This window comes from Monodelphis domestica, chromosome 1 (assembly GCF_027887165.1).
Source record: "Monodelphis domestica isolate mMonDom1 chromosome 1, mMonDom1.pri, whole genome shotgun sequence".
Lineage (NCBI taxonomy): Eukaryota > Metazoa > Chordata > Mammalia > Didelphimorphia > Didelphidae > Monodelphis > Monodelphis domestica.
The window spans coordinates 332,054,349-332,081,622 of NC_077227.1; the positions used below are offsets into that span (position 1 = coordinate 332,054,349).

Genomic DNA, 27,274 nt, shown 5'->3' on the forward strand with positions numbered 1-27,274 from the left:
AATGATCTTTAACGAATAATGCTTGGAAATGATCAAATAAAATATATTTAAAAAAAATAAAAAAGAAAAGAAAAATTGCTTTGGTCACTGAGTGGAGGATGGACTGAAGAGGGGAAAGACTTGTGGCAGGCAGACCCACCAACAGGTATTTCAGTATTCAAGACATGGGGTGATAAGGGCTTGTGTTAGGATGGTGGCAGTTTCACAGGAGAAAAGGCGGCATATTTGAGAGATGTTTCAAAGGAGAAATCAGCAAGCCCTGATGACAGATCAGGTGTGAGAGATGGAGCAGAGTTGAAGGTAACTCCTGGGTTGTGAACCTAAGAGACCAAGAGTGGCATTGCCCTCCATTGTAATAGGAAAGGTAGCAGGAGGGAGGAGTTAGAGGAAAACTTAGTGAATTCTATTTTGGACATATTGATTTTAAGATAACTCCTGGACATCCAGTTTGAGATGTCTGAAAGACAGTGGAAGATGCCGGATTGAAGGTCAGGAAAAGATAGTCAACTGCCTCTACTTCCTTTTCTCTCATTTTCTGCAGTTTGGCTTCTAACCTCATCAGTTAACTGTAACTGCTATATCCAAAGTTACCATTGATCCAATGGTCTTTCCTCAGTGATCAGCCTTCTTGACCTTCCTATAATTTTTGATACTATGAATAAACTTCTCCTTCTGGACACTCTTTCCTCTCTGGGTTTATATGACACTTCTCCCACCTGGTTCTATTCCTATATTAACGCTCTTTTTCTCAGTCAATTTTGCTAGATCATCATCCAAGTTGCATACATTAACCATAGGTATTTCCAAAGATTCTGTCCTGGACCATCTCTTTTCCCTCTATACTAGGTCATTTTATGATCTCCAAAGCCCCCATAGATCTCATTTATCATTTCTATACAGATAATTTTCAAATCTATTTTTAATTTAAATATTAATTTTTTTCCAATTACACATAAAAACAATTTTATCATACATTAAAAAATTAAAGTTCCAAATTCTCTCCCTGTTTCCCTCTCCCCCTCATTGAGAAGGCACAAAATTTGATATATGTTATACATGTGTAGTCATGCAAAATATATTTCCATATTAATAAATTGTGAAAGAAAACAGAAACTCCAAAACATGAAAGAGTAAAAATTAGTATATTTCCATCTGCATTCAGACCCATCAGTTCTTTCTCTTGAGGTATATAACATTTTTCACCATAAGTCCTTTAGAGTTATCTTGGATCACTGTACTACTCAGAATAGCTAAGTCATTCATAGTTGGTTATTGCATAATATTGCTATTAAATTACTGTATTAAATGTTCTCTGGTTCTATTCATTTCCCTTTGCAGCAGTTCATATAAATATTTCTAGGTTTTTCTGAAAGCATTTTGCTTGTTATTTGTTATAGTACAATAGTACTATAAAAGAGCAATTTATTTCAATCATGTATCACAACTTGTTCAGCCATTCCCCAACTGATGGGCATCCATTTAATTTCCAATTCTTTGCCATTACAAAAAGAGTGGCTATAAACATTTATATAAATAAATATATATATATATATAATATATGCACATATATGTCCCTTTCCTTTTTTCTTTAATCTTTTAGAGATAGACCTAAGAGGGTTATTGCTGGGTCAAAGGGTATGCATGGTTTTATAGCCTTTTGAGCATAGTTTCAAATTGTTCTCTAGAATGGTTGGATCAGTTAACAACTCCATCAACAATGCTTTAGTGTCCTAATTTTCCTGCCTCTCCTCCAATATGTTATTTTCATTTTCAGTCATATTAGTGAAACTGATGTGTATGAGATGATGCCTCAGGGTTATTTTAGTTTGAATTAAATCAATAGTAATCAAGAGCATTTTAAAAAATGATCAAGCTTTGAATTCTTTATCTGGAAACTGCTTATTCATATCCTTTGACCAGTTTTCTTTTCTTTTTTTTTATTTAGTCAATTTAGAACATTATTCCTTGGTTAGAAGAGTCATATTCTTTCCCTCCCTCCCTTACCCCCGCCCCTTCCCATAGCCAATGCACAATTTCACTGGGTTTTACATGTGTCCTTGATTAGAACCTATTTCCATGTTGTTGATGTTTGCACTATGATGATCATTTAGAGTATACATCCTGTGAAGATTGGATTTAGCTATCTCCTGATTGTAATAATAAAGATACTTAGCCTAACAAAATGAGGAATGGCTCTAAGGGGAGCCAAGGGAAAGCGAGTCAGTCTTATCACTCACCACATGACCATTTCAAGGTAGCTGTCTGAGGGAGCTCCTCCAGGCTCGAGTTCCAGGATTGAACTGGCGCCCAGGGCTGCTCACAGGAAGTGACCAGCAAGATCCACCTCTCCAGGGAAAGAGACCAAAGAGAGGAAGTGACGTGCCCTATATAAATGGTTTTACATTACTCTCCTGCATCTCATCTGTGCCAATGGTAGCTTACGCTTGACTTAGAGCAGCCCAGGGGTCTGTCAGCTGTTTCTGCACATGCCTATCAAAGGCCATCCTCCTAGATACTTAATCCTCAAGTATGGGTGTAGATATTCCTGATTTTGTTAGGCTAAGTATCTTCATTGTTACAATCAGGAGATAGCTGATTGTTCAGGATCACTGCATTGCCACTAATGGAGAAGTCCATTACATTAGATTTTACCACAGTGTATCAGTTTCTGTGTATAATGTTCTCCTGGTTCTGTTCCTTTCACTCTGCATCAATTCCTGGAGGTTGTTCCAATCCCCATGGAATTCCTCCACTTTATTATTCCTTTTTGCACAATAGTATTCTATCACCAATTTGTTCAGCCATTCCCCAATTGAAGGGCATCCCTTCATTTTTCAATTTTGGGCCATCACAAAGAGCGCTGCTATGAATATTCTTGTACATGTCTTTTTCCTTATTACCTCTTTGAGGTACAAACCCAGCTGTGCTATGGCTGGGTCAAAGGGCAGATGGTCTTTTAGTGCCCTTTGGCCATAGTTCCAAATTACCCTCCAGAATGGTTGGATCAATTCACAACTTCACCAGCAGTGAATTAATGTCCCAACTTTGCCACATCCCCTCCAGTATTCATTACTTTCCTTTGCTGCCATATTAGCCAATCTGCTAGTGCTGAAGTGATACCTGAGAGTTGTTTTGATTTGCATCTCTCTGATTATAAGAGATTTAGAACTTTTTCATGTGCTTGTTAATAGTTTTGATTTCTTTATCTGAAAATTGCCTATTCATGTCTCTTGCCCATTTATCAATTGGAGAATGGCTTGATTTTTTTGTACAATTGATTTAGCTCTTTAGAAATTCGAATAATTAGACCTCTCAGAGGTTTTTGTTACAAAGATTGTTTCCCAATTTGTTGCTTCCCTTCTAAGTTTGGTTGCATTGGTTTTGTTTGTACAAAAACTTTTTAATTTGATGTAATCAAAATGATTTATTTTACATTTTGCGATTTTTTTCCAACTCGTTTGGTTTTAAAGTCTTTCCTTTCCCAAAGGTCTGACATCTATACTATTCTGTGTTCCTTTGACCAGTTTTCGATTGAGGAATAACTTGTATTCTTATAAAAATTGACTCAATTTTCTATATTTTTGAGAAATTAGGCCTTTATCAGAGAATCTTGCCATAAATTTTTTTCAGTTAGGATTACTGTGTATTTTCCTCCATTCTATTTTTTCTATTGTTCCTTCTCTCTCTCTTTCCTTTCACCCTGCCCCTCATCAAAAGTGTTTTGCTTCTGACAACTGCCTTCTCCAATCTCTATTCCCTTCTATCAGATCCCCTTCTTCCCCTCCTACTTTCCTATGGGTTAAGATAGATTTCTATACCCAATTGAATGCGTCTATGTTACTCCCTCTTTGAGCCAATTCCAAAGACAATAAGGTTTGTATTGTCAGCCACTACTCTTCATTTCTCCCTTCACAGTAAAATCTCTGTATTGTCTCTCTTAGGAGATTATTAATCCTCTTCTACCTCTTCCTTACCCCTTCTCTCAGGATATCCCTCTTTCTCGTCTCTTAATTTTACTTATCATCCTATCATAGCCATCTTTCTCACCATTTAATTTTATTTTATAGATATCATAACATCATAGTCAACTCACAGCTGTGCCTTCTATGTATGCTTACTTTCTCTAAATGTCCTAATAATGATTAAATTCCAAAGAATTAAAAGTATCATTTACCTGAGAAAGTTTAAATTGATTTTGTATCTTTAAAAAATTTTTTAATAATTAATTTTGTCCTTTTACTGCTTAAATAACCATTCTTTGTCTCTGAATGTAGTTCAGAATTCAGTTGACCTGTAATGGGTTAAGTATGGAAATCTAGTTCTCTTGCTAAACACTATTGTATTCTTGCCTTAAGGAATTCGACTAACCTTGGGAGATCTAGGTGGCAGACCTATCTTGCAGGTAGACTCAATGAAGTGCCTATTCCCAACTTCCAACTAATCATATTGTTACTCCAGCTATGAAACCAATTACATTGCCCTCAATCCCATGATAATACCTATCCTATTCTGTTCTTTGTTTCATGATTCCCAAAACTTATAAAAAGAGGAGCTTTCTTTTTGCTCAGGGTATTTGACTAGAAACTGAGGCAGCCATTGACCTTTTTATTGGCAGGTAGCATACCCTGCTAAGAAAATAGTATCTTGTCCTCTTTCTTTCCCTCTCTCTCTTCCTGTCTGTGCAGGCTAACAATGGTTAGAGTCTAAGAACCACACCACCCACAACCAATCACAAAAAATGGCCCAGAAATGGCATCAAGAAACCTGGGTCACAGAGATATGAGTCTCTGAAAGGGTTGACCTCAAGTTTCAGAGAAACATGCACTTTGCCAAGAAACACAACAAGAAGGAGCTAAAGAAGATGCAGGCCAACAATTCCAAAGCCATCAAGGCCTGAGCAGAAGCCATCAAGGCTCTGAGTACCAAGGCCTCCAAGACCAAGCTCCTTAGGCCCAAGATCTCCAGGGCCAATGCTGCCAAGCATCCAGGCCTGAGGGTTGGCATCAAATGTTTAGGCTCCAAGATCACAAAGCCCGACTCTAAGGTTGCCAGAACCACAGACCCCAAGGTTGCCAAGGCCACTTGAGCCCAAGGCTGCCAAGCCTACTTCCCCCAAGATCACGAAGTCTGACCCCAAGACCACCAAATCCAGTTCCAAGGCCACCAAATTTGATACTTAGATCACTAAGGCCACCAAGTCTGACACCAAGGCCACCAAGTCTGATTTTAAGGTTACAAAGCCCAATGATGTCAAAGCTGCTAAGCCTGCTGAATCCACCAACCCTAAGGATGCCAAACCAAAAGATTCTGGGGATAAAGCTTCCAGGCCTAAGCCTTCAAAATAGATGCTTCAAGACAGAAGTTCTTTAAACCCTAAACCACCATTTTTTCTCAGCCTGGGTATGAATATTCACTATTTAGTATAAATAAAGGAAATGGTGAGTCATAGGGACCATTTGTCTTTGTGTTGTTGAATCTAGGGTTGGATTAGGGGAGCTGTCATCAGGCTTGAATGTTTTCAAAGCACTTTCCTCACATCAGTACCTTAAAGGAGAGAAATATTATCACCATTTTGTAGATGAGAAGAGTGAAAGTAATTATGATCTCTTTCACACAGTTTTTCAGATGAAGGAGTATAGAGACCCGGCCTGGAATCCCTATATGATTTTTACCTGTTGGTAATAACCTGAGGAGGAGAAGGGAGACTAAGGAAATGGGTGAATAATAAAGCCTCAGAGACAACAAGTTAGAAGATATGGGAAGTGACGTGAACTCCGATAGTATTTCCCACTGAGAGCTAATGGGAAATATGAGGAATAAGGAAATACGTGGGGAGTCACAACTCCTTAATGCCTCCTATGTACAAGAGAGTCTGAGCATTAATAGGAGGCATTGGGGTGACAGCATCACAAGGATCAGCAGGAAAAGATAGGACAGAGCACTTTGAAGATACAGGGAATTAAGAGCTGTAAGAGAAGAGGAAGTAAGAGAGGGAATTCCCGTTTGTTCCCCAGTATTTATTGGAGGTTTTAGGAATTTAGGATTAGGAGGAGATCAAAGCATGTGTAACATGGCATAGGTCTTAATATTGGTTGAATTGACAATGACAAGCTCAAAGAGGTGGAGATTAATCTAACCCATGCTTTGCAAATGTATGTACTCCTAGCCAGGGCAGCTTGGCCTTCAAGGCCCAGCCCATGAATCTGCCTGTATCTGACCATGCCATTTGGTAAATGAATATATAGGATACAATATCAATACATCAATCATACTTCCCAGATGCTAAGATGCCTGGTATGCTACAAGGAGGTTGAGCCCCCAAGGGCTTATGTATATAGTCTAGTATGAATCCTAGCTCTGCTACTGAACTACTGTTTTTCACTTAGAGCAAGTAAGTCAACTTCTTTGTCCTAAATTTCTTCAACTATAAAATATAAATTGGATAAGGACCTTTTAAGCTACAGATATATAGTTCGTTGTAATGATCTCAAATCAAATTGGGAGCTATAAGCTCTTAAAAGATGGGTGCAGAAAGAAATGAGGGGAAACCATACAAAGGAACATCCAATTCAGATGGCTAACAGAAAACTGGTTGTCTTAATGAGAAGAGTATTGGATTTGATATCTAAGAAATTGGTTTTGTGTTCTCTGTCACTTTAAATGATCACATCCTCATCAAAACTAACCCTTCACTCCCATGCCAGGCCTTTTTTCATCTTCATTGAGGTTAGAGTATCTGATTCATCAAGTCCTTCCCAAGTATCAGAAGCAATCAGAACCTTAAGCAGCCACAGTTTTGAGTTAAAGTTCCTCTAATTCCATGCCAATTCTATTGTAGAGTAGGACTAAATCTCAATTCAGGTTTAAGGATCCTGTTCCTATTTTGCTTAGCTCCATAAGCAATGGAGAAACACATTGAATAAGAATTGTACCTCCACAAAAGCCCAAGTATGAAAGCCTGTGATGTAATTATTGTTTGGGGATTATAATCCTCCAGTGTCACCCTGAGCACATCTTACCTTCTCTGTAATGAGTCAAATTTAGATGGGTTCTAAGATTGCTTCTAAAAAAAGAATGGTATCTTGCTCAGAGAACTATACCTCAGTTTGTCTTTTTTCTCTTTAAAAAATTATTTCCAAGTATCTCTGTCCCATTCTCCCCATATAGAAGGTATCATCTGGCAAACCAAAATGTATATATAGATTGTCTTTCATTTTTCCATTTTTTTCAGTTCATTCTCTGGAGGTGACATTCACAAGCTATTCTTCAAGTATCAAATTTGTAGCTATCTATAATGTTCTCTTAGTTCTACTCATTTCGCTATTCATTATCCTATGTAATTCTTTCCAAGTTTTTTTAATTAGTCTGCTCAATATTCCTTATGACACAGTAACATTCCATTGCAATCATGTACCATAATCTGTTTAGTCATTCCTCAAATAGGGAACATCTCTTAAATTTCTAGTTCTTTGCTACTACACAAATAATGTTGCTATAAATATTTATAGCATATAGATTCTTTTCATTTTCCCCTGATCTCCCAAGGAAACAGACACAGCTGAGTCTAAGGATATAGCCAATTTTATATCTCTCTGGCCATGATTCCAAATTGCTCTCCAAAATTGTTCTATCAGTTCCACCAACGATGTATTCGTTTCCTTATTTTTCCAAATCCCCTTCAACATTTGTCATTTTGCCTTTTTGTCATTTTAGCCAATCTGATAGGTGTAAGATATGTCAGAATTTTTTGATTTGAATTTCTCTAATCAGTAGTGATTTAGAGTACTATTTTCATAAACTTATATGTGAGTTTGATTTCTTCGTCTGAAAATTGTCTTAATATCTTTTGCCCATTTATCAATTGGGGTTGATTCTTATTCTTATAAATTTGACAATGTTTTCCATTTTAGATATGAGATCTCTATCCAATAGGCTTTCTATGAAAATTATCTTCCAAATTTTCTTTCCTTCTAATATTGCCAATATTTTTTATTTGTATAAAACCCTTTAGTTTAATGTAATCAAAATTATCCATTTTATAGCTCACAGTACTCTCCATGTATTGTTGACTCAAACTCTCCTAATTTACTTGTATCTTCTTTTATATCTAGATCATGTATCCATTTTTATCTTATCTTAGTAAAATGATGAAAAATATTGGCTTATACCTAAGTTTCTGCCAAACTATTTTCTAGCTGTCGCAGCAATTTTTACTAAATAGTGATTTCTTATCCCTAAAAAAAACTGTATCTAATCTTTTTTGTCAAATACAAGGTTACTATAATCTTTTTCTACTGTTTGTTGTATGCCTGCTCTGTTCCACTGATTTACCTTTATATTTCTTAGCCAGTTCCATATTGTTTTGATAATTACTACTTTATAATACATTTTAAAACTTGGTACCTACTAGACTCCCTTCCTTTACATTTTCCCCATTAATTCTTTTGATGTTCTTGCAATTCTGCTCTTCCAGATGCATTTTGTTATTATTTGTTCTAGTTCAATAAATTTTTTGGTGATTGGGATGGCATTGAATAAGTAGATTAGTTTAGGCAGGTTTATGACTGTAATTATATTGGCTCTGCCCATTCACAAACAATGTTTCTCCAATTATTTTGATATGACTATGTAAAAAGTGTTTTATAATTAAATTCATAGTTCCTGGGTTGTTTTGGCAGGAATACTCTCAAATATTTTATTCTATCTCTGGTTATTTTAAATGGAGAATCTCTATCTCTACTTGTAGACTTCAATAGTAATACATAAAAATGCTGATCATTTATGTGGTTTATTTTTTATCCTGCTACTCTGTTTCAATTATTGATAGTTTCAACTAACTTCTTCATTGAAATCTCTAGGATAATCCACATATAACATCATGTTATTAGGAAAGAGATAGTTTTTATTACCTCTTTGTCCATTCTAATTCCTTCAGTTTCTTTTTCTTCTCCTAATACTAATGCTAGCATTTCTGATATTGTTAAATAATATTGGTGATAATGGGCATCATTTTTTCATTCCTGAACTTATTGGGAAGGCTTCTAGCTTAGCCCTAATATAAATAGTATTTGCTGATGGTTTTAGGTAGATGTTTCATATCATTTTAAGAAAAATCCATTTATACTTATGCTTTTTCTAGTGTTTTTAACAGGAATGAGTGTTATATTTTGGCAGTCTTTTTCTGCATCTACTAATATAGTCATATGGTTTTATTAATTTTGTTATTAATATAACCAATTATGTTGATAGTTTTCTTTATATTAACCAATTCCTGCATTCTTGGTATAAATCCTGTTTGATCATAATACATAATCTTTGTGACATATTGTCACAGTCTCCTGCTAGTATTTTATTTAGGATTTTTGCATCCATATTTATTAATAAAATTGATCTATGATTTTCTTTCTGTTTTTGCTTTTCCTGGTTTAGGTATCAGAACCATATTATTTCATAAAAAAGTGTTTGGTAAATACTCCTTATTTAAAATGTGTTATTTAAATAATTTATTTAATACTGGAATTAGTTTATCTTTCAATGTCTGGTAGAATTCACTTATAAATTGATATGGTCCAGATGCTTTTTTTAAAAGGAAGTTCATTTATGACCTGTTTGGTTTCTTTTTCTAAAATAGGTTTATTCAACTATTATATTTCTTCTTCTGATAGTCTATGCAGTTTATTATTTTTTTAATAAGTAATATTCCATTTCACTTACAATATTACATTTGTTTGATTGCTTTAACTTCATTGGTGGAAATTCACCCTTTTCATCTTTAATGTTAGTGATCTGGTCTTTTCCTCTCTCGTTTAAAATCATAATTATTAGCCAATGATTTATCTATTTTGATGATTTTTTTTCACAAAACCAACTTCCATTGTTTTCATAAGTTTCACTCATGACATTCCCATCTAGGAATGAAAACAGCTTAATATTATTGAATCTCTTATGCTTTCTGTTTCCCATTTACTTTTTTATGCTTCTCTTGAATCTTATATTTGAAAGTCAAATTTTCTATTAAGTTCTGATCTTTTCAAAAGAAATGCTTCAGTCCTCTATTTTATTAAATATACATTTTCCCCTTGAAAGGTTAGATTCATCTTGCTGAACAGGTGACTCTTGGTTGTAATCCTAGCTCCTTTGCCCTCTGAATTATTATTTTCTAAGCACATTTAACATAGAGACTGTTAAATCTTGTGACTATTGTAAACCTCAAATTTCCTTAGACTTATAATTGTTGAAAATTTCACCATTGGGATATTTCATACTTGGAAAATTTCTTACTGATAGTCTATTGGAATGGGAACCCCATTGGCATGGGAGGTTCTTTCTCTTCCCTTCTTAAGATTACTTTAGGACAGAGACCCTTTGCTGAACAATGGAAAGGACTTTGACCTATGCTTAAGCATAGAACAGGAATTTCTTTGAGTCTTGATTGATTTTAGAATTGATACAATGGAGATACTTGGAATAAATCTCCACCCTATTCAGTCCTAATAGGATTGAGTAAGGGCTGCAGCCTAGATCAAAATTTAATTATTCCAATCTCTACCATACTCAAGTTAACAGGATTTAGAAAGGGCTGTAACAAAGGAGTAAAGATTTAATCATTTGAAAAATATGACCTTCAACAGACATGTGCAAAAGCCAGAAACCTCTGGGCGGTCCTGGGTTAAGCGAGAGCCTCCATTGACAGGGAAATTGATGAAGAGTGATTGGTAGATGTGAGGACTGAGGGGAGGCAACTTGGATGGTGTCCTTAAAGATAGGAGGGTCTGGAGTCTCGAGGAGGAGGTTTGAGTTTTTGGTCGGTGTGGTTCCTGGGCTCTGAGGAAGCTTGCTCTGAAGGGAGCTGAAGGTGGGGGCCTCTGAGACTGTTTCTCCATTTTGGACACGTGAGTAATAGGGACTGATCTCTTTTCTTTGCCCCAGCTATCTAAGGGCTTGGGCCTTTTGGCCCAGCCTAAACAGAAGGGGTATTTAAGCCCTATTCCCTTCTCTCCCCTTTCTCTCTCTATATATATCTCTAATTCCTTTCTTGCTCCTATTGTAATTAAACTCCAAAAAAGGCTGACGGCTGACTTGAGTTTTTCATTTAGGAATTACATAGCTGATTCCTTGGCGACCTTAAATTAATATATATCAGTCCTTTAAAGTGATTCCCTTGTAACATTGTGGCTGACCACACGGGAGTCTAAAGAATCCTCTCAATAAAACTTTTAAAATTCCTTGCCTTTTTACTATACTGTTTCACCACTTAGTCCTTTTTTTTTTTAACAAAAAACTTGGCTTAAAGACACAGCTGCTAGAACACGTGAGTATAAAAAACTTTTTCTCTTTTCTCCTTAAGTTAAATTGGAATCAGCAGTTTTTTCTTTTTCTTCCCTTTAATCTTAAGGGACAGCTGGGTAGCTCAGCGGATTGAGAGCCAGCCCTAGAGGCAGAAGGTCCTGGGTTCAAATCGGACCTCAGATACTTCCCAGCTGTGTGACTCTGATAGACAGAAAACAGCTGTTTTTAAATCTCAGCAACAGGACTCTAAAGTCCTGGCTGGAAGAACTGTTTCTAAATATCCTTTCCCTTAAGGAACAACTTCCTGCATTAAAAAAAAAAAAACCCTGTGGAAAGTTTGTTGCTTTGCCCTGCTCCCCACGTGTTTTGTGAAATTACAAAATATATATATAAAAATGGGTACTACATTCTTTGACAATTATATGGCAGCTGAAGAAGTAGGGGCATTGAGGAATGAAGGATACCTCCAAATTTTTATATTAATAGGTAGTCATTTTTGTACTCCTCAATACTATATTTAGAGATGAAAAAATAAAAAATATTGAGGATAAAATAAAACAAAATGAGGATAAAATAAAACAAAATGAGGATAAAATAAAACAAAATGAGGATAAAATAAAACAAAATGAGGATAAAATAGAAAATATTGAGGATAAAATAGAAAATGTTGAGGATAAAATAGAAAAAAATGAGGATAAAATAGAAAATATTGAGGATAAAATAGAAAAAATTGAGGATACAATAGAAAAAATTGAGGATACAATAGAAAAAATTGAGGATAAAATAGGAAATATTGAGAATAAAATAGAAAAACTTGAGGATAAAATAGGAAATATTGAGAATAAAATAGGAAATATTGAGGATAAAATGGGAAATATGGAAGATAAAATAGGAAAAATTGAGGATAAAATGCAAGCCCAATTAGAAGATGTAAAAAGTTTCTTACAGGATCAATGGGCAAACACCCACTCTACCAGAAACAGACCTGTTTCTGAACCTTTGAATGAGGAAATTTCCTTCCCTGAAATAGAGATGGAAAACACCTTCCCTATAGCCCAGTTAACAGACTGCTTCTCTCGTGTAGTGCAAATCTTGTCTGAATTTAATCCCCAAAACCCTTCCCTTGCAATCCCAGCTTCTCATGTTCCTTCTCCTACAGAAAACCAAATTCCAATGCAAGGGAGATCTTGTCCTCCTAGAGAAACCTGTCCTTGTCAAACTGACCCACAGGTGCAAAATTCAACTAGAGGCCTGTTTCCTCTAAGAGAAGTACCTGAAATAGGACGAAATGGGGATGCGGTGACTTTAAGACATAGGATACCGTTTACTCCCCAAGAAATAAATGAATTTACACGAAATATCCCCACATATGAACAAGATCCTTTTCTAGTAACAAAAAAGATGGGAGACATATTTTTTCAGTATAATCCGTCTTACAAGGACGTTGAGAGCTTACTACAGGCTTTTTTAAGTGAACGTGAAAAAAATAAAATAATTGCTCATGTCAACAAAACCCGGGGGCGTAATGCAGCACATTGGCCATCTCAGGATCCCGAATGGGACTATAATAATCCTGAGGACTATCTACAACTATACCGTTGTAGAGAGGCCATCCTCATGGCCATGAAGGAATGTGCGGACAGTACAGATAAGTGGATGGAACTGGAAAAAATTAAGCAAAAGGAAAACGAAACACCCTCCAGATTTATGGACAGAATTATCGAGTTTGGGGACAGATACTTAGATTGGGACTTAAATAAAGAGAATAGTTTAAGACAAGTTAGAAGAATCTTTGTAAACAATTCTTGCAAAGTAATTAAAAATTATTTTAAAACACAATGCCCAAGATGGTCAGATATGGACCTTGAAGAATTGCGAAAAACAGCTATATATGTTTTTAAGGGAAACGAAGAAAAGGAGAAAGAGAATAATGATGACATGGAGGAAATGAAGAAAAAAATGAGATGTGTAATAGATAGGATAACTAAATTAGAAAGTGGGCATGATAATGAACCAACGACAATTGCCCCTCTCCAGAAATCCAATTATCAATCCATTACTTGCCACTTCTGTGAGAAGAAGGGCCACAAAATGATGGACTGTAGAACCTTTCTTAAGATGTTTGGAAGGAATACACAGTTTAATAATGGTTTTAGAAATAATAACTATAGAAATTATGATAATGGTTATAGAAACCAGAATTCTAGAAATTATAATAATGACTATGGAAATAACTATAATGAATATAGAAATAAGAACTTTAGAAACCAGAATTATAGAAATAGGAATTGGGAATTTAATGACAATGCTCAAATTGAAGAAAATTTTAATGATAATACTCAACAATATATGAGAAATGGCGCTCGTCCAAAAATTACTCGAGGTACTAATGACCCTCAGAGAGGTGCCCTTCAGGGGGGTGCCCAAGGAATATCCCAAACACAATGATGGTGCCCGGGGGGGGGCTGGGGCACAGGAATCAGAGGATACAACCTTTGATTTCCCAGACCCTGATGTCCTACTACCCGTTGTCCCTATCCACTGCCCTCCCCATACTAATGAACCCCATGTTACCTTAAAAGTGGGTAACACCTATTATGATTGTCTATTAGACACCGGAGCTTCCTGGTCTGTATTAAAGAGAACACCTGATTTACAATGTTATTCTATTGGCTCAGAGAATGTAATGGGAGTATCAGGAATAACCCAAAGAGTTAAAAGACTTCCTCCTAGAATGGTGTCTGTAGGACCCCTAGAGGTACAACACTCCTTCCTTTTGATGCCTGACTCCCCTTTAAATTTGCTGGGGAGGGACCTTCTATGCAAACTCAGAGCCACAATAACCTGCTCCCCAGATGGCTCATTATCATTAGAAGTACCAGAGGAATCTTTAAATTTACTCCCTGTACTTCTCTCGGAAAACCAGGAGGCAAAAGAACCTTCCATTTTTGAAATACCTAAAGATATACCGGAGTCTCTTTGGGCCACATCTTCTTCTGATGTAGGCTTACTTAAATCTGCTGTTCCTGTGCAGATAAAAACTAAATCTAGCCCACCTCCTTCTATCCCTCAGTATCCCCTCTCAAAGGAGGCAATTGAGGGTATTACACCAGTTATTAACTCATTAATAGAACAGGGAATAATAATCCCTTGCAAATCTGAATACAACACGCCCATCCTGCCAATTAAAAAACCAAAAAAAAGGACCCGATGGCAAACACATCTATAGATTCGTACAGGATCTAAGGGCAGTGAATAATCATGTTATAAAGAGACACTCCGTAGTTTCTAACATACATACTATTATTTCATCTATTCCTAGCACAGCTACATACTTTACAGTAGTAGACTTGTGTTAATTTTAACATTAACAACCACTGATAATTTAAATTTATCACTCTCCTATAATGAAAAGGAAGTGGAAAAATGGAAACAAAAATTTAAAGCAAAACAAATTAATGGAGTATGGGTGTCACCTGAAGGAAAACCCCTGCTCCCTAGAAGTTTCTATAACCAAATTTGCCAATCTATTCATAAAAATGGTCATTTTGGCACCCAGGGCATCGTGGACTCTGTCAAGAGAGTATGGATAGCCCCTGGTATAACTACTGTAGCCTCTAAAGTATGTTCAGCCTGTCCTATTTGCCAGGCATATAACCAACATGCATATCATGGAAAAGCCTTTGGGGGACGTCCTCTGGCTTACACACCTTTTGAACATCTACAGATAGATTTCATAACAATGCCAAAGGCTGGACGTTATAAATTTTGTCTAGTAATTGTAGATCAACTAACCAGATGGCCGGAAGCATTTCCTACAACCCGAGCCACAGCAGATTTTGTTGCAAAGATACTTTTAAAAGAAATTATTCCTCATTTTGGCCTACCAGTACGTATTGACTCCGATAGAGGGAGTCATTTTACTGATTCTGTCTTAAATCAAATATATTCTTGCTTGGGGATAACTCCAAAATTCCATGTTCCATATCACCCCCAGAGCTCAGGCCAAGTGGAGAGGATGAATAAAGAACTTAAGACTATGATTGGCAAATTATGCACTGAGACCCATTTAAAATGGCCTGAAATTCTCCCTCTGGCCCTATTTTATCTTAGAAGCAGGCCTAGAGGAGACTTACATATTTCACCATTTGAGATGCTTTTTGGACATCCGCCTATACAGGCTAAGCCTTTCTCCCCGGCTTATACATCGCTATTAGGGGGAGATATTACTATTGCTTCCTATATACAGGAGTTACAGCACAAACTACGTGAACTTCATGAATCCGGAGCTGCAGTACAAGCCGGACCATTAGACTTTTCTCTGCATGACCTGAACCCAGGAGATAAAGTTTATATCAAGAATTTCAAGCGAACTGGAGCAACTGAACCTTCCTGGGAAGGACCATTCCAAATATTATTAACTACTCCAACATCTATAAAGATTGGAGAAAGAGACTCTTGGATTCACTGCTCACATGTGAAGAAAGCATCTTCTGCTGAGACTGATTGACTCTATCCTATCATATGAATTGTGACTCTATCTTATCATATGAATTGGAGATAATAATCCATAGAAAAATGGATGCTGTTTTTTTTTCAAGAATATATTGAATTACTGATTTTTTTCTTATTTTTTTCTTATTTCTTTTCTTTTATTTTTTTATCAGAATATTTGATTTTTTTTCATTTTTGTACTGAAGGTACACATAATTAATATTAATATTTTTTTCCCTGCAGTAATACAAGTTAATATATATACTCTTGCTATAATATCAATATATGCCTAAAAGCTTTAAACTATGGGAACCTGCCATTTATTGATAAAATATTATAGGACTGTGATTAATGTTTGTGTCTGATTCCAGGAAAAGGGATAAAAACAAGGAGCACAGACTAAACCTGAATAGTGCCAATAGAGCACACATGAAATATTAAAGTGAGACTCAAGGTTGTGACGCTTAACTTATGTTTAAGTCGTAGGACTTCCTTGTATCTACATTCCTTTTGAAGTACTCAAACAAGTACAAAGCTTGACTATCATGCTGGCTCCCTATATCTCTGAAGGAAAAAAATCAGACAAGGGAATGACATTTCCCCATCAAAATAGAATTCTAATTCTTTCCTTCTTATATTATGGCAACTTCCTGTAGTCTTGGCTACAAATGGCTAAGTGAAATATTACTGTATTCTGTCCTACATACTTGTGGGATAGAAATTACTTTAAACTGGACCTATACAAGGCCTATTTTGAATTTTTCTTATGTTTTTGATTATTTTTCTATTCTTTTGATAATTGACACATACACCCCCATAACTGAACATTGCATTCTGAGCTAAACTTGATATTTTTTTTTAAATACGTACTTCAGGGGGGATTGTATTTTAATTTAAAATCTAAGAATTTTTGAATTTTTTTTGTTTGAGATTATATTTTTATAAAAATCCAAGACTTTTATTTAAGATTTTACTGTTATAAAAAATTCAAAGACTTTGATTTTGTTTGAGAAAAGATCTTCAAGAAAGAAGCTTGAAACTTTTATATCCAGAGAATGAACTGTTGCAGAAAGATGCCAAAAACCTACACTTCATCAAGAAGATCAAGAATGAACTTTGGATGTGATTGATTGGACTGAACTTTTGATTGAACATTTATTGTAACATTTATGCCAAAAGGGACTGCCCCTAATTTGGCTTTCTGTCAATGCGCCTAGCAAACATTGGTTTTGCTTTCTTTTCTTTCTATTTCCTCTCTCACTATTCTAATTTCTCTTAGAAAATTGAATATTGTGTATATCTTTAGTTAGAAGTGAATTTAGAACTACAAAATGATTATGTTAAATGATCAATGGGGAGACTAGTCTCCCAATGATCATCAGGGGGGATTGTAAACCTCAAATTTCCTTAGACTTATAATTGTTGAAAATTTCACCATTGGGATATTTCATACTTGGAAAATTTCTTACTGATAGTCTATTGGAATGGGAACCCCATTGGCATGGGAGGTTCTTTCTCTTCCCTTCTTAAGATTACTTTAGGACAGAGACCCTTTGCTGAACAATGGAAAGGACTTTGACCTATGCTTAAGCATAGAACAGGAATTTCTTTGAGTCTTGATTGATTTTAGAATTGATACAATGGAGATACTTGGAATAAATCTCCACCCTATTCAGTCCTAATAGGATTGAGTAAGGGCTGCAGCCTAGATCAAAATTTAATTATTCCAATCTCTACCATACTCAAGTTAACAGGATTTAGAAAGGGCTGTAACAAAGGAGTAAAGATTTAATCATTTGAAAAATATGACCTTCAACAGACATGTGCAAAAGCCAGAAACCTCTGGGCGGTCCTGGGTTAAGCGAGAGCCTCCATTGACAGGGAAATTGATGAAGAGTGATTGGTAGATGTGAGGACTGAGGGGAGGCAACTTGGATGGTGTCCTTAAAGATAGGAGGGTCTGGAGTCTCGAGGAGGAGGTTTGAGTTTTTGGTCGGTGTGGTTCCTGGGCTCTGAGGAAGCTTGCTCTGAAGGGAGCTGAAGGTGGGGGCCTCTGAGACTGTTTCTCCATTTTGGACACGTGAGTAATAGGGACTGATCTCTTTTCTTTGCCCCAGCTATCTAAGGGCTTGGGCCTTTTGGCCCAGCCTAAACAGAAGGGGTATTTAAGCCCTATTCCCTTCTCTCCCCTTTCTCTCTCTATATATATCTCTAATTCCTTTCTTGCTCCTATTGTAATTAAACTCCAAAAAAGGCTGACGGCTGACTTGAGTTTTTCATTTAGGAATTACATAGCTGATTCCTTGGCGACCTTAAATTAATATATATCAGTCCTTTAAAGTGATTCCCTTGTAACACTATGACTGTGACTCCACAATACCTGAATTGCTTCTTCTTGGCTACTTACAGTGGTTTATCCTTGATCTGTAAGCTCTGGAATTTAGGTATAATATCCCTGGGAGTTTTGATTCTGGGATCTCTTTCATGAGGTGGATCCTTTCAATTTCTATTTTTCCCTCTGGTTCTAGGATATCAGGGAAATCTTCTTCAATAATTTCTTGAAATATGATGCTAGGCTCTTTTTTTTTTAAACCCTTACCTTCAATCTTGGAATCAGTATTAGGTATTGGTTCCAAGGCAGAAGAGTGGTAAGGGATAGACAATGGGGGGTTAAGTGACTTGCCCAGCATCACACAGCTAGGAAGTGTCTGAGGCTAGATTTGAACCCAGGACTTCCCATCTCTGGGTTTGACTCTCAATCCACTGAGCTACTCAGCTGCCCCCTCTAGGCTCTTTTTTTTTTTAATCACAATTTTCAGGTAGTCTAATAATTCTTAAATGATCTCTCCTGGATCTATTTTTCAAGTTAGCTGTTTTTCCAACAAGATATTTCACATTTTCTTCTATTTTCTCATTCTTTTGTTTTATTGTTTCTTAATGTCTGGTGGAATCATTAGCTTCTACTTGTCCAATTCCATTTTAAAGGAATTATTTTCAGTGAGCTTCTGTATTTCCTTTTCCATTTGACCTATTCTGTTTTTTAAGATGATATTTTCTTTATTATTTTTTGTGTTACCTTTTCTAAGCTGTTGACTCCTTTTTCACTATTTTCTTATATCATTTTCATTTCCTTTTCCAATTTTTCCTCTACTTAATTTAAAAAATTCTTTTTGACTTCTTCCAGGAATTATTTTTGGCCCTGAGACCAATTCACATTTTTTTTTTGAGGTTTTAGATGTAGCTTTTTGATTGTGATGCTTTCTTCTTAGTTTGTATTTTGAGTTTCCTTGTCACTATAATAACATTCTATTATTAAGTCCTTTTTTGTTGTTTTTGTTATTGGCTCATTTTCCCAGCCTTTCCTTGACTTTTTGAGGCTTTGCTTAATGTTTCTTGGATCTCACCCTCATCCACTGGTTCTATTCTTTGGTCCTTACCTCCACAGAAACTTTCAATTGTAATTTTTTCTTTTCTCTTGTATACTCACATTTTGCTTTTTTTTTCACCCTATGGACTATATAGACTTTCCCTTCTGTTGATTTATTCTTTCTACTGTCTTCCCTAGTTTCTTTCAAGGAAGGTAAATTCTACCTTTTATAAAAAGCCTTTCCTGGTCCCCCTATATGTTAAGTGCCTCATTCTGTAAATATCTCCAATTTACTCCATACTTACCATATATGTACATAGTTGTTTGTTTGTTGTTTTCCTCATTAGACTGTGAGTTCCTTAAGAGTAGGGCTCCTTTTTTCCTGCCCTAGTTCTTACCACAGTGCCTGGCATAAAGTATGACCTATTTAATAAATGTTTGTTGACCACTGACTAGTTACAGTATAGTCTTTATTTCACCTTACAGAAAATGAAGAAAATATATTCAACCCCAGAAATAATCAATGTAATTCTCTTTCCTCTCTAGTAAGTTCCCACTTTTACTGCTAAGACCTAATTCAAGCATCCAGTCTTATGGTACTACCTCCTGGAGACATAAGGCTTCTCTGGAAAGAAAACTCACTTGGAGTTGTCAGAGAGGCAGTCCTGTTTGAATGAAACTGAAGTGTCTAAATAAGTTATGGTTATAGTGCAAAGCAAAGTTCAGATCTTTTTTTTTGGTATTCCTTTCTAGAAACATTATTCCTTGCTTCTCCTTCAGCTCCAGCAGCCATGTGCTTAGTGACACACTTCTAGACACTGACAGTGCTTAGGAATTCTTCTTTTCTTTCTAGAATGATGTATCCCAGAACTCTCAACCTTATAGCTGTGAGGTAATGCTGAGGCAGGCATTTTGTGGAAGGCTGGAATTCAGGATCTCCTATGGGATGTGCAACTTTGGAGGCAATGGGGTTCAGAGTACAGATGTTTCTGCCACTGCCTTTTCAGAACTAACAAGGCCTTGAGAGGATAAGGTAGTCATTAGTGGATTCAGAGGCCCCCACTTCCAGGTGAATCCAGGTCTGCTTACATCTATATTTCCCTTTTAGGGGAAAAAAGGCAAAAGGGTGAACACCCCTGACCCTCACCCCCCAATTTGAGTCTTTGATGAAGATGCTCTTTCCAGGCTAGAATAAAATGATGGATTGCATAGCCAAATCCTGGGAGTTCCTGAACCTCAGCTTTTTAGAAAATGCCTTACTTAAAGTTACCTGACAACTGCAAGGTTGAGAGTTCTGGGATATATCATTCTAAGATTGAAAAAGATCATGAAAATAGTACAGTAGTGACAATATTCTTACATCAAAATGTACTTCAAAATTCTGCCTTGTTATCTTTACCTTCCACTATATGCAGATAAATCAGATTCTGCAACTATAGAAGTGCTTTGCAGGAGAGAATTAAAAGGAAAGCAGGTAATAGGGAAAAAACATCTTTGCAGCAAGTATTTCTGATAGTGTCTTAAGAAATAAGAAACAAAGAGAATTGATAAAACTATATAAGAACAGTCATTCACCAACAATATATAGGGTGAAAAGCTACAAGTAGGCAATTTTCCAAACAACAAACACAAGCTATCAACAATTAGAGGAAAGAATACTCAAAATCACTAATACAAGAAATGCAAAAATAAGGCAACTGTGCTTTTACCTCACATCCATAAGATTGGCCAAAGTAACAAAAAAAGAAAATGCTAAATGTTTGAGGGACTCTGGGAAGACTAAGGAAGAGGAAGAAGAGAAAGAAGAGGAAAACAACTGGAATTATAGTGGATACTTATCAATGAAAAAGTTCTGCATTAGGAATGTGGTGAGATATTACTGGGTTATAAGAGATTATAAAAATTCAGAGAAATTTGGAAGACTTACTTGAATCTACTAAAAGTAAGATAAGTAGAACCAAGAAAACAATTTATAAGTTATTACAATAGTGTAAAGAAAACAACACTGAAAGACTGTAGTGCTCTAATCAGTGAGTACAGTAATCAATCATAATTTTGGAAGACTGATGGTCAATCAAAAATGTCTTCCACTCCTGGCAGAGAAGTGGTGAACTACAAGGTGTAGAATGAGATGTACATTTTCAGGTATAGCCAATATTTTTATTTGATTTGACTATACTTATTTGTTACAATTCAGGGTTTTATTGGGGGGAGGGGAATACCCAAAAGTGATAGAGATAGTTTTAAAAAGATAGTTTTTAAAAATTTAAAAAGAGCAAAGCATTTTAAAATAAAAATAAAGTGCACTAAAGTGCTAAAGTTACATAGCTATAGTTTAAAAGGAATATAAGCCATCACTGTGGGCTTAAAATATGCTTCTTGCTAGAAAATGGAGAGAGAAAGTCATTATATCTATTCAGAGGATTTATTAGTTGAACTAAACTGGAAAATATCAGTATACAGATATTATATGAAAACCTGAATTTATACAAGTAAACTAGAGATATTTTCATTACAAAATTGTTTGCAATAGAGTTCTTTTAAATAGTAAATGCCATCAGTCTACATAGAAAAGCACTTCATTTGAAAAAAAGATTTTAGATGCAGCTGTAGTACTTGAGGCATTGCTAGTTCTTTATCCAGGTCACTTCTGACCATAGATATTCTTCTCCCTTTATACCAGGTATTAGAAAACTACTTCTTTGAGTTATAGTTTGATAACCCTTGATCTACACCATCTCTTGTGGTAAACTCCCATTGATGCATTTGCCACTTCTCCATGGTAAATTTCTAAGTTGACATCTGGCCCTACTTTCTTTTGAGCTCCAGTTCTACACCAGTAACTGTCTTTTGGATATTTCAAATTAGACATTCCATAAGCATCTCAGACTCAAACTATTCACATCAGAACTCATTAATTTTCTCTCTAAACCCTCTCTTCTTCCAAAGTTCCTGATAACTGTTGAGGAAACCATCATCTGAATAATAATAATAATGATAATGGTAGTAGCATATTTGTAATGCTTTATTACTGGTTTATAAATATTATCTTATTTTGTCCTCAAAACAACCTTGGGAAATAGGTGTTATAATTATCCCCTTTTTACAGATGAGGAGACTAAGGCAGGTAGTATTTAATTGTCTTTTCCAGGATCACACAGCTAATCAGTGCTGGGGGCACAATTTGAACTTGGGTTTTTTCAGACCCCAACTCCGGTTCTCTATTGTGCTACCTATTTGTCTCAGCCACGTGGATAACTTTGATGTCATATTTAACTCTTTACTCTCACTCACCTCACATATTTGAATCTATAGACAAACCTTGTTATTTCTATACCTTGAATATACATTCACTTCTCTCCATTCAGCCACAACCCTAGTTCAAGACCTCATCATCTCTTACCTAGTCTACTTCTGTGGCTTTTTAAGGGGTCTCTCTGACACAAATCTCTCTACACTCTAATTTGTCCTTTATCCAAAATAATAATAATTCTACATATTTTATTCCTTTTTTAGTATTTGTGCAAGATAATGAAAATAAATACTAATTTTAATGCACGATATCATGAAATATTATGTAATGCAATCAAAACATAGGTGATAACTAAAAAATAAAATTATTGATTATCTTTGTTATTTGGTGCTACTTAATCAAAAGAAGCACAGAAAACAATGAAATTGCCCTTTACCTGTATGAGACTGTGATTGAAAAAATTACTAATAACAATCATGAAAACTCTTTGAATACTTTTATACTTTTAAGATTTAGTGTCTACTACCTTTTACTAAACCATTTCCCCCCTAGTAATTACAGATATTATAGTCAAAAGAGATGATACTAAGGGGAAAAAATACCAAACCATATCGGAGATAAATATTGAAAAAAGTCTCTCTCTTGCACATGGTAATATAGATATGACATTTTAAGTATTAATAATTCAGTAAAGTGAAGCAGTTGCTTCTTTTTAGGGCAGTTAGTCAAAAGAGAATTCTGTTTCATCTATAAATATATCTGTAAAGGGAAAAATATGCAAATAAGGAAACCTTTATATACCTCTACTGCAAATTCAGCTCTAAGAACTCCCATTTCAATATTCTATCTTGATGTTATGATCTTAGTTACAAAGATATTACCTTTAGAAAAAACAGAATTCCAAGCATACTAGACATCAAAAATATAAATAACTAGTGTTTTATACCACAAGGAATGCCTGTGACCACATTCCCTTTTAAAGTATTAAGTATAAAAAGTACCTTTGTTGATAATTCTATTGGCTTAAAATATGCTTTTTCTATATTAATATGCAAAACATTGTTTTAATGTTGTTTTACTTTTTTTTGCAGATCTACATAATCACTGAGATAAATCAGCTCAATCTGTCTCCTAACCCAATTTAAAGTTAAATAAGCAACATGGCTAAATACTTAATACTAACTCATTCTGTTAATAACAAATTTAGTATTTATTATAATTATATTTCCTAATAAAATTTAAAAGTTTATGTTATATTTGTTTTGATAATAAAAAATTTCCTACCTTTGTGGAATATACACTTAAGAGATACTTTAATGAGAATTCTTTTTGGAATTTTAGAATAATTTAGAGTATAGATATAATACTGATTAGATCTTTATCAGGCCAAATAAAATATACAAGTTTTTTGTTATTATTAATGAAACAAAAAATCCACTAACCAGAAACAGCCCACATAGCTTCATCAACTTGTGGTATATCTTCTGTGATGTTATAAATGATCACATCACATTCCAGTAGGTGCAACAGCAACTCTTCTCGTGAAAGATTCTAAAGTGATGAGACCACCAAACTGAAGTCAGTAGCAAGAAGTAAACAGAGTAAAGTGAAAATATTTAGGTTAAATTGAGGAATATAAATTAATATTATAGTATAGGGTCATATGAAATATATTTACATAGGAATTTCTACTTAAAATTATACTTCTATTAATTATATGGCTTAAATTAAAAAAAATTTTTTTAGTTACATATAGAAAACATTTTGGAAAATTATTTTCTGACATGTTGGGATTCAAGATTATCTTCTTCCCTCCATTGGCTCAAGCCCTTCCTGATGTGGTAAATAGTCTAATATAGATTATACAGTGTTTTCATGGAATACATATTTCCATATTGCTTATGCCATGTCAGATGATACTTATCAGACATACAATAAAACTTCTGAAGGAAATAAAATGGAAGATGGTATGCTTTGAACTGCAATCAGACTCCAATTATTTGTTCTTTGGCTGTGGAAAGTATTTTCATTTTGAGTCCCCTATGGTTATCTTGGAAACTTGCTTTGCAGATAATAGTTTAGTCCTTCTTCACAGTTGACTGTGACTATACTATTTCTGTTACTATATACATTGTTCTCCCAGTTTTGCTCACTTCATTTTGCATTAATTCATAGTTTTTCCAGATTTTTCTGAACTCATTATGTTTGTAATTTCTTATGATGCGACAGCATTCTATTACAACTATGTATCACAACTTGTTCATCCATTCCCCAAGTGACAGACAACCCTTCGGTTTCCAATTCTTTGCCACTACAAAAACAGCTGCTACAAATAGTTTGGTGCAGGTAGATCACTTCTTATCTCTGATCTCTTTTGGAACAAAATTGGGTCAAAAGTTATGCAAAATTTTATAGCCCTTTATACTTAGTTCCATATTGCTCTCCAGAGTGGTTATATCAGTTCACAGTTCCACCCCAGTGTATTAGTATCCCAATTTTCCCACATCCTCTCCAACATTTATCATGCTTGTTATTGGTTATGGCAGTCAATCTGATAGGTTTAAAATGGTATCTCAGAGTTATTTTAACTTATATTTCTCTAATCAATAGTGATTTGAAGCAATTTTTTTCACATGACTACAGATAGTTTGAATTTCTTCCTCTGAGAATTGCCTGTTCATATTCCTTGACCATTTTTTTCAATTGGAGAATGCTTTGTAGTCTTATAAAGTTGACTTGGTTCTTGCCATATTTGAGAAATGAGATCTCTGTCAGAGACACTTGCTATAATTTTTTTCCCCCAAAATGTATTGTTTCCCTTCTAATCTTGGCTGCATTGGTTTTCTCTGTACAAAACATTTGTAAATTTAATATAATCAAAATTATCTATTTTATTTTTTAAAATATTCTCTATATCTTGTTTTGTCATAAGTACTTCCCTTATCCATAAGTCTGACAGGTAACTTTTCCATATTCCTCCAATTTGTTTATGGTGTCATTCTTTATTTCTAGATCACATATCCATTTTGACTTTATTCTGATGAATGGTGTGAGTTGCTGGTCTCTACCTAGTTTCTGCCATACTGTTTTGCAACTTTCCCAGTAGTTCTTGTCAAGTTTGTTGTAATGATCATCTCTTTGTAGTATATTTTGATATCTGGTATGGCTAGGCTCTCTTCCTTCATATTTTTTTTTCAGTGAGTCTCCCTTGATATTGTTGGCTTTTTGTTTTTTCCAGTTGAATTTTGTTATATTTTTCTAGCTCTAGGTAATAATTTTTGGGTAGTTTGATTGGTATGGCACTGAATAGGCAAATTGATTTAGGTAGGATTGTCATTTTTTATTATATTGGCTTAGCCTATCCATGGGCATTTACTATGTTTCCAATTGTTTAGATCTGACTTCACTTGGATGAAAAGTGTTTTGTAGTTGTTTTCTTATAGTTGCTGGGTTTGTTTTGGTAGGTATATCTCCAGTACTTTATATTGCCTGTAGTTATTTTGAATGGGATTTATTTTTCTACCTCTTGCGGTAGAGTTGCTGATGATTTACATGGATTTATTCTGTATCCTGCAACTTTGCTAACATTGTTAAATGTGTTTTTTAAAATTAGTTTATTGATTCTCTGAGGTTCTCTATGTATACTATCATATCATCTACAAAGAATGACAGTTTTTTTTTCACTCACTACCTATTCTATTTCCTTCAATTTCTTTTTCTGCTCTTATTGCTATTTCTAGCATTTCTAGTACAATATTAAATAGTAGTGGTGATAATGGGCATCCTTATTTCACTCCTAATCTTATTGGGAAAGGTTTTAGTTTATTCCCACTAAAGATAATGTTTGCTGATAGTTTTTGATAAATGCCATTTGTCACTTTAAGGGAAACTCCATTTATTCCAATGTTTTCTAATTTATAGAAGGCCCCACCTGATCATGGTGTATGATCATTGTGATATAATGCTGGAATCTTCTTTATAGTATTTTATTTAAACTTTTTCCATCAATGCTCATTAGGGAGACTGGTTTATAGGTTTTTTCCCCTCTGTTTTAGCTCTTCCTAGTTTAAATATCAGTACTATTTATGACATAAAAAGAGTTAGGAAGAATTCCTTCTTCCCCTATTTTTCTAATACTATTATGTAGTATTAGAGTTAGTTGTTCTTTTTATTATTATTTTTAAGCCTTAACTTCCATCTTAGAATACATATTGCATATTGGTTCCAAGGCAGAAGAGTGACAAGGGCTAGGTCATGAGAGTGACTTGCTCAAGGTCATATGGCTAGGAAGTATATGAGGCTAGATTGGAACCCAGGATTTCTCATCTCTAGGCCTGGTTTTCAATCCAATAAGCCTCCTGGCTCCCCTTAGTTGTTCTTTGAATGTTTGGTAGAATTCACTTAAGAATCCTTTGGCCCTGGGGTCCTTTTCTTAGGGAATTCTTTGATGGTTTGATCAATTCCTTTTTCTGTGATGGGATTAAATATTCTATATCCTATTTTGTTAATCTAGGAAGTTTATATTTTTGTAAATATTCATCTATTTCACTTAGATTGTTAGATTTATTGGCATATAGTTGGGCAAAATAACTCCCAATAATAACTTTAATTTCTTCTTCATTGGTTGTGATTTTGACTTTTTCATTTTTAATACTGGCAATTTGGTTTTCTTTCTTTTTTAATCAAGTTAACCAATAGTTGATCTATGTTATTTATTTATTTTTATAAGCCAGCTCCATGTCTTATTCATTAGTTCAACAGTCTTCTTACTTTCAATTTTATTAATTTCTCCTTTGATTGTCATAATTTCTAATTTGGTGTTTAATTGGAGATTTTTAATTTGTTAATTTTTCTAGTTTTATTTTTTTAGT

The 27,274-nt window shown here is 34.9% G+C and overlaps 1 protein-coding gene across 2 annotated transcripts in view; it reads right to left on the reverse strand.

Annotated features, from left to right (window-relative positions):
• AK7 (adenylate kinase 7) overlaps window positions 1–27,274 on the reverse strand; it is a 147,452-nt gene that overhangs the window by 103,925 nt on the left and 16,253 nt on the right. For both annotated transcript variants that reach the window (XM_001375254.4, XM_056811307.1), the window contains one exon: window positions 23,846–23,954. In XM_001375254.4, coding sequence (XP_001375291.1) covers window positions 23,846–23,954 — 109 coding nt within the window. The remainder of the gene's footprint in view (window positions 1–23,845; window positions 23,955–27,274) is intronic.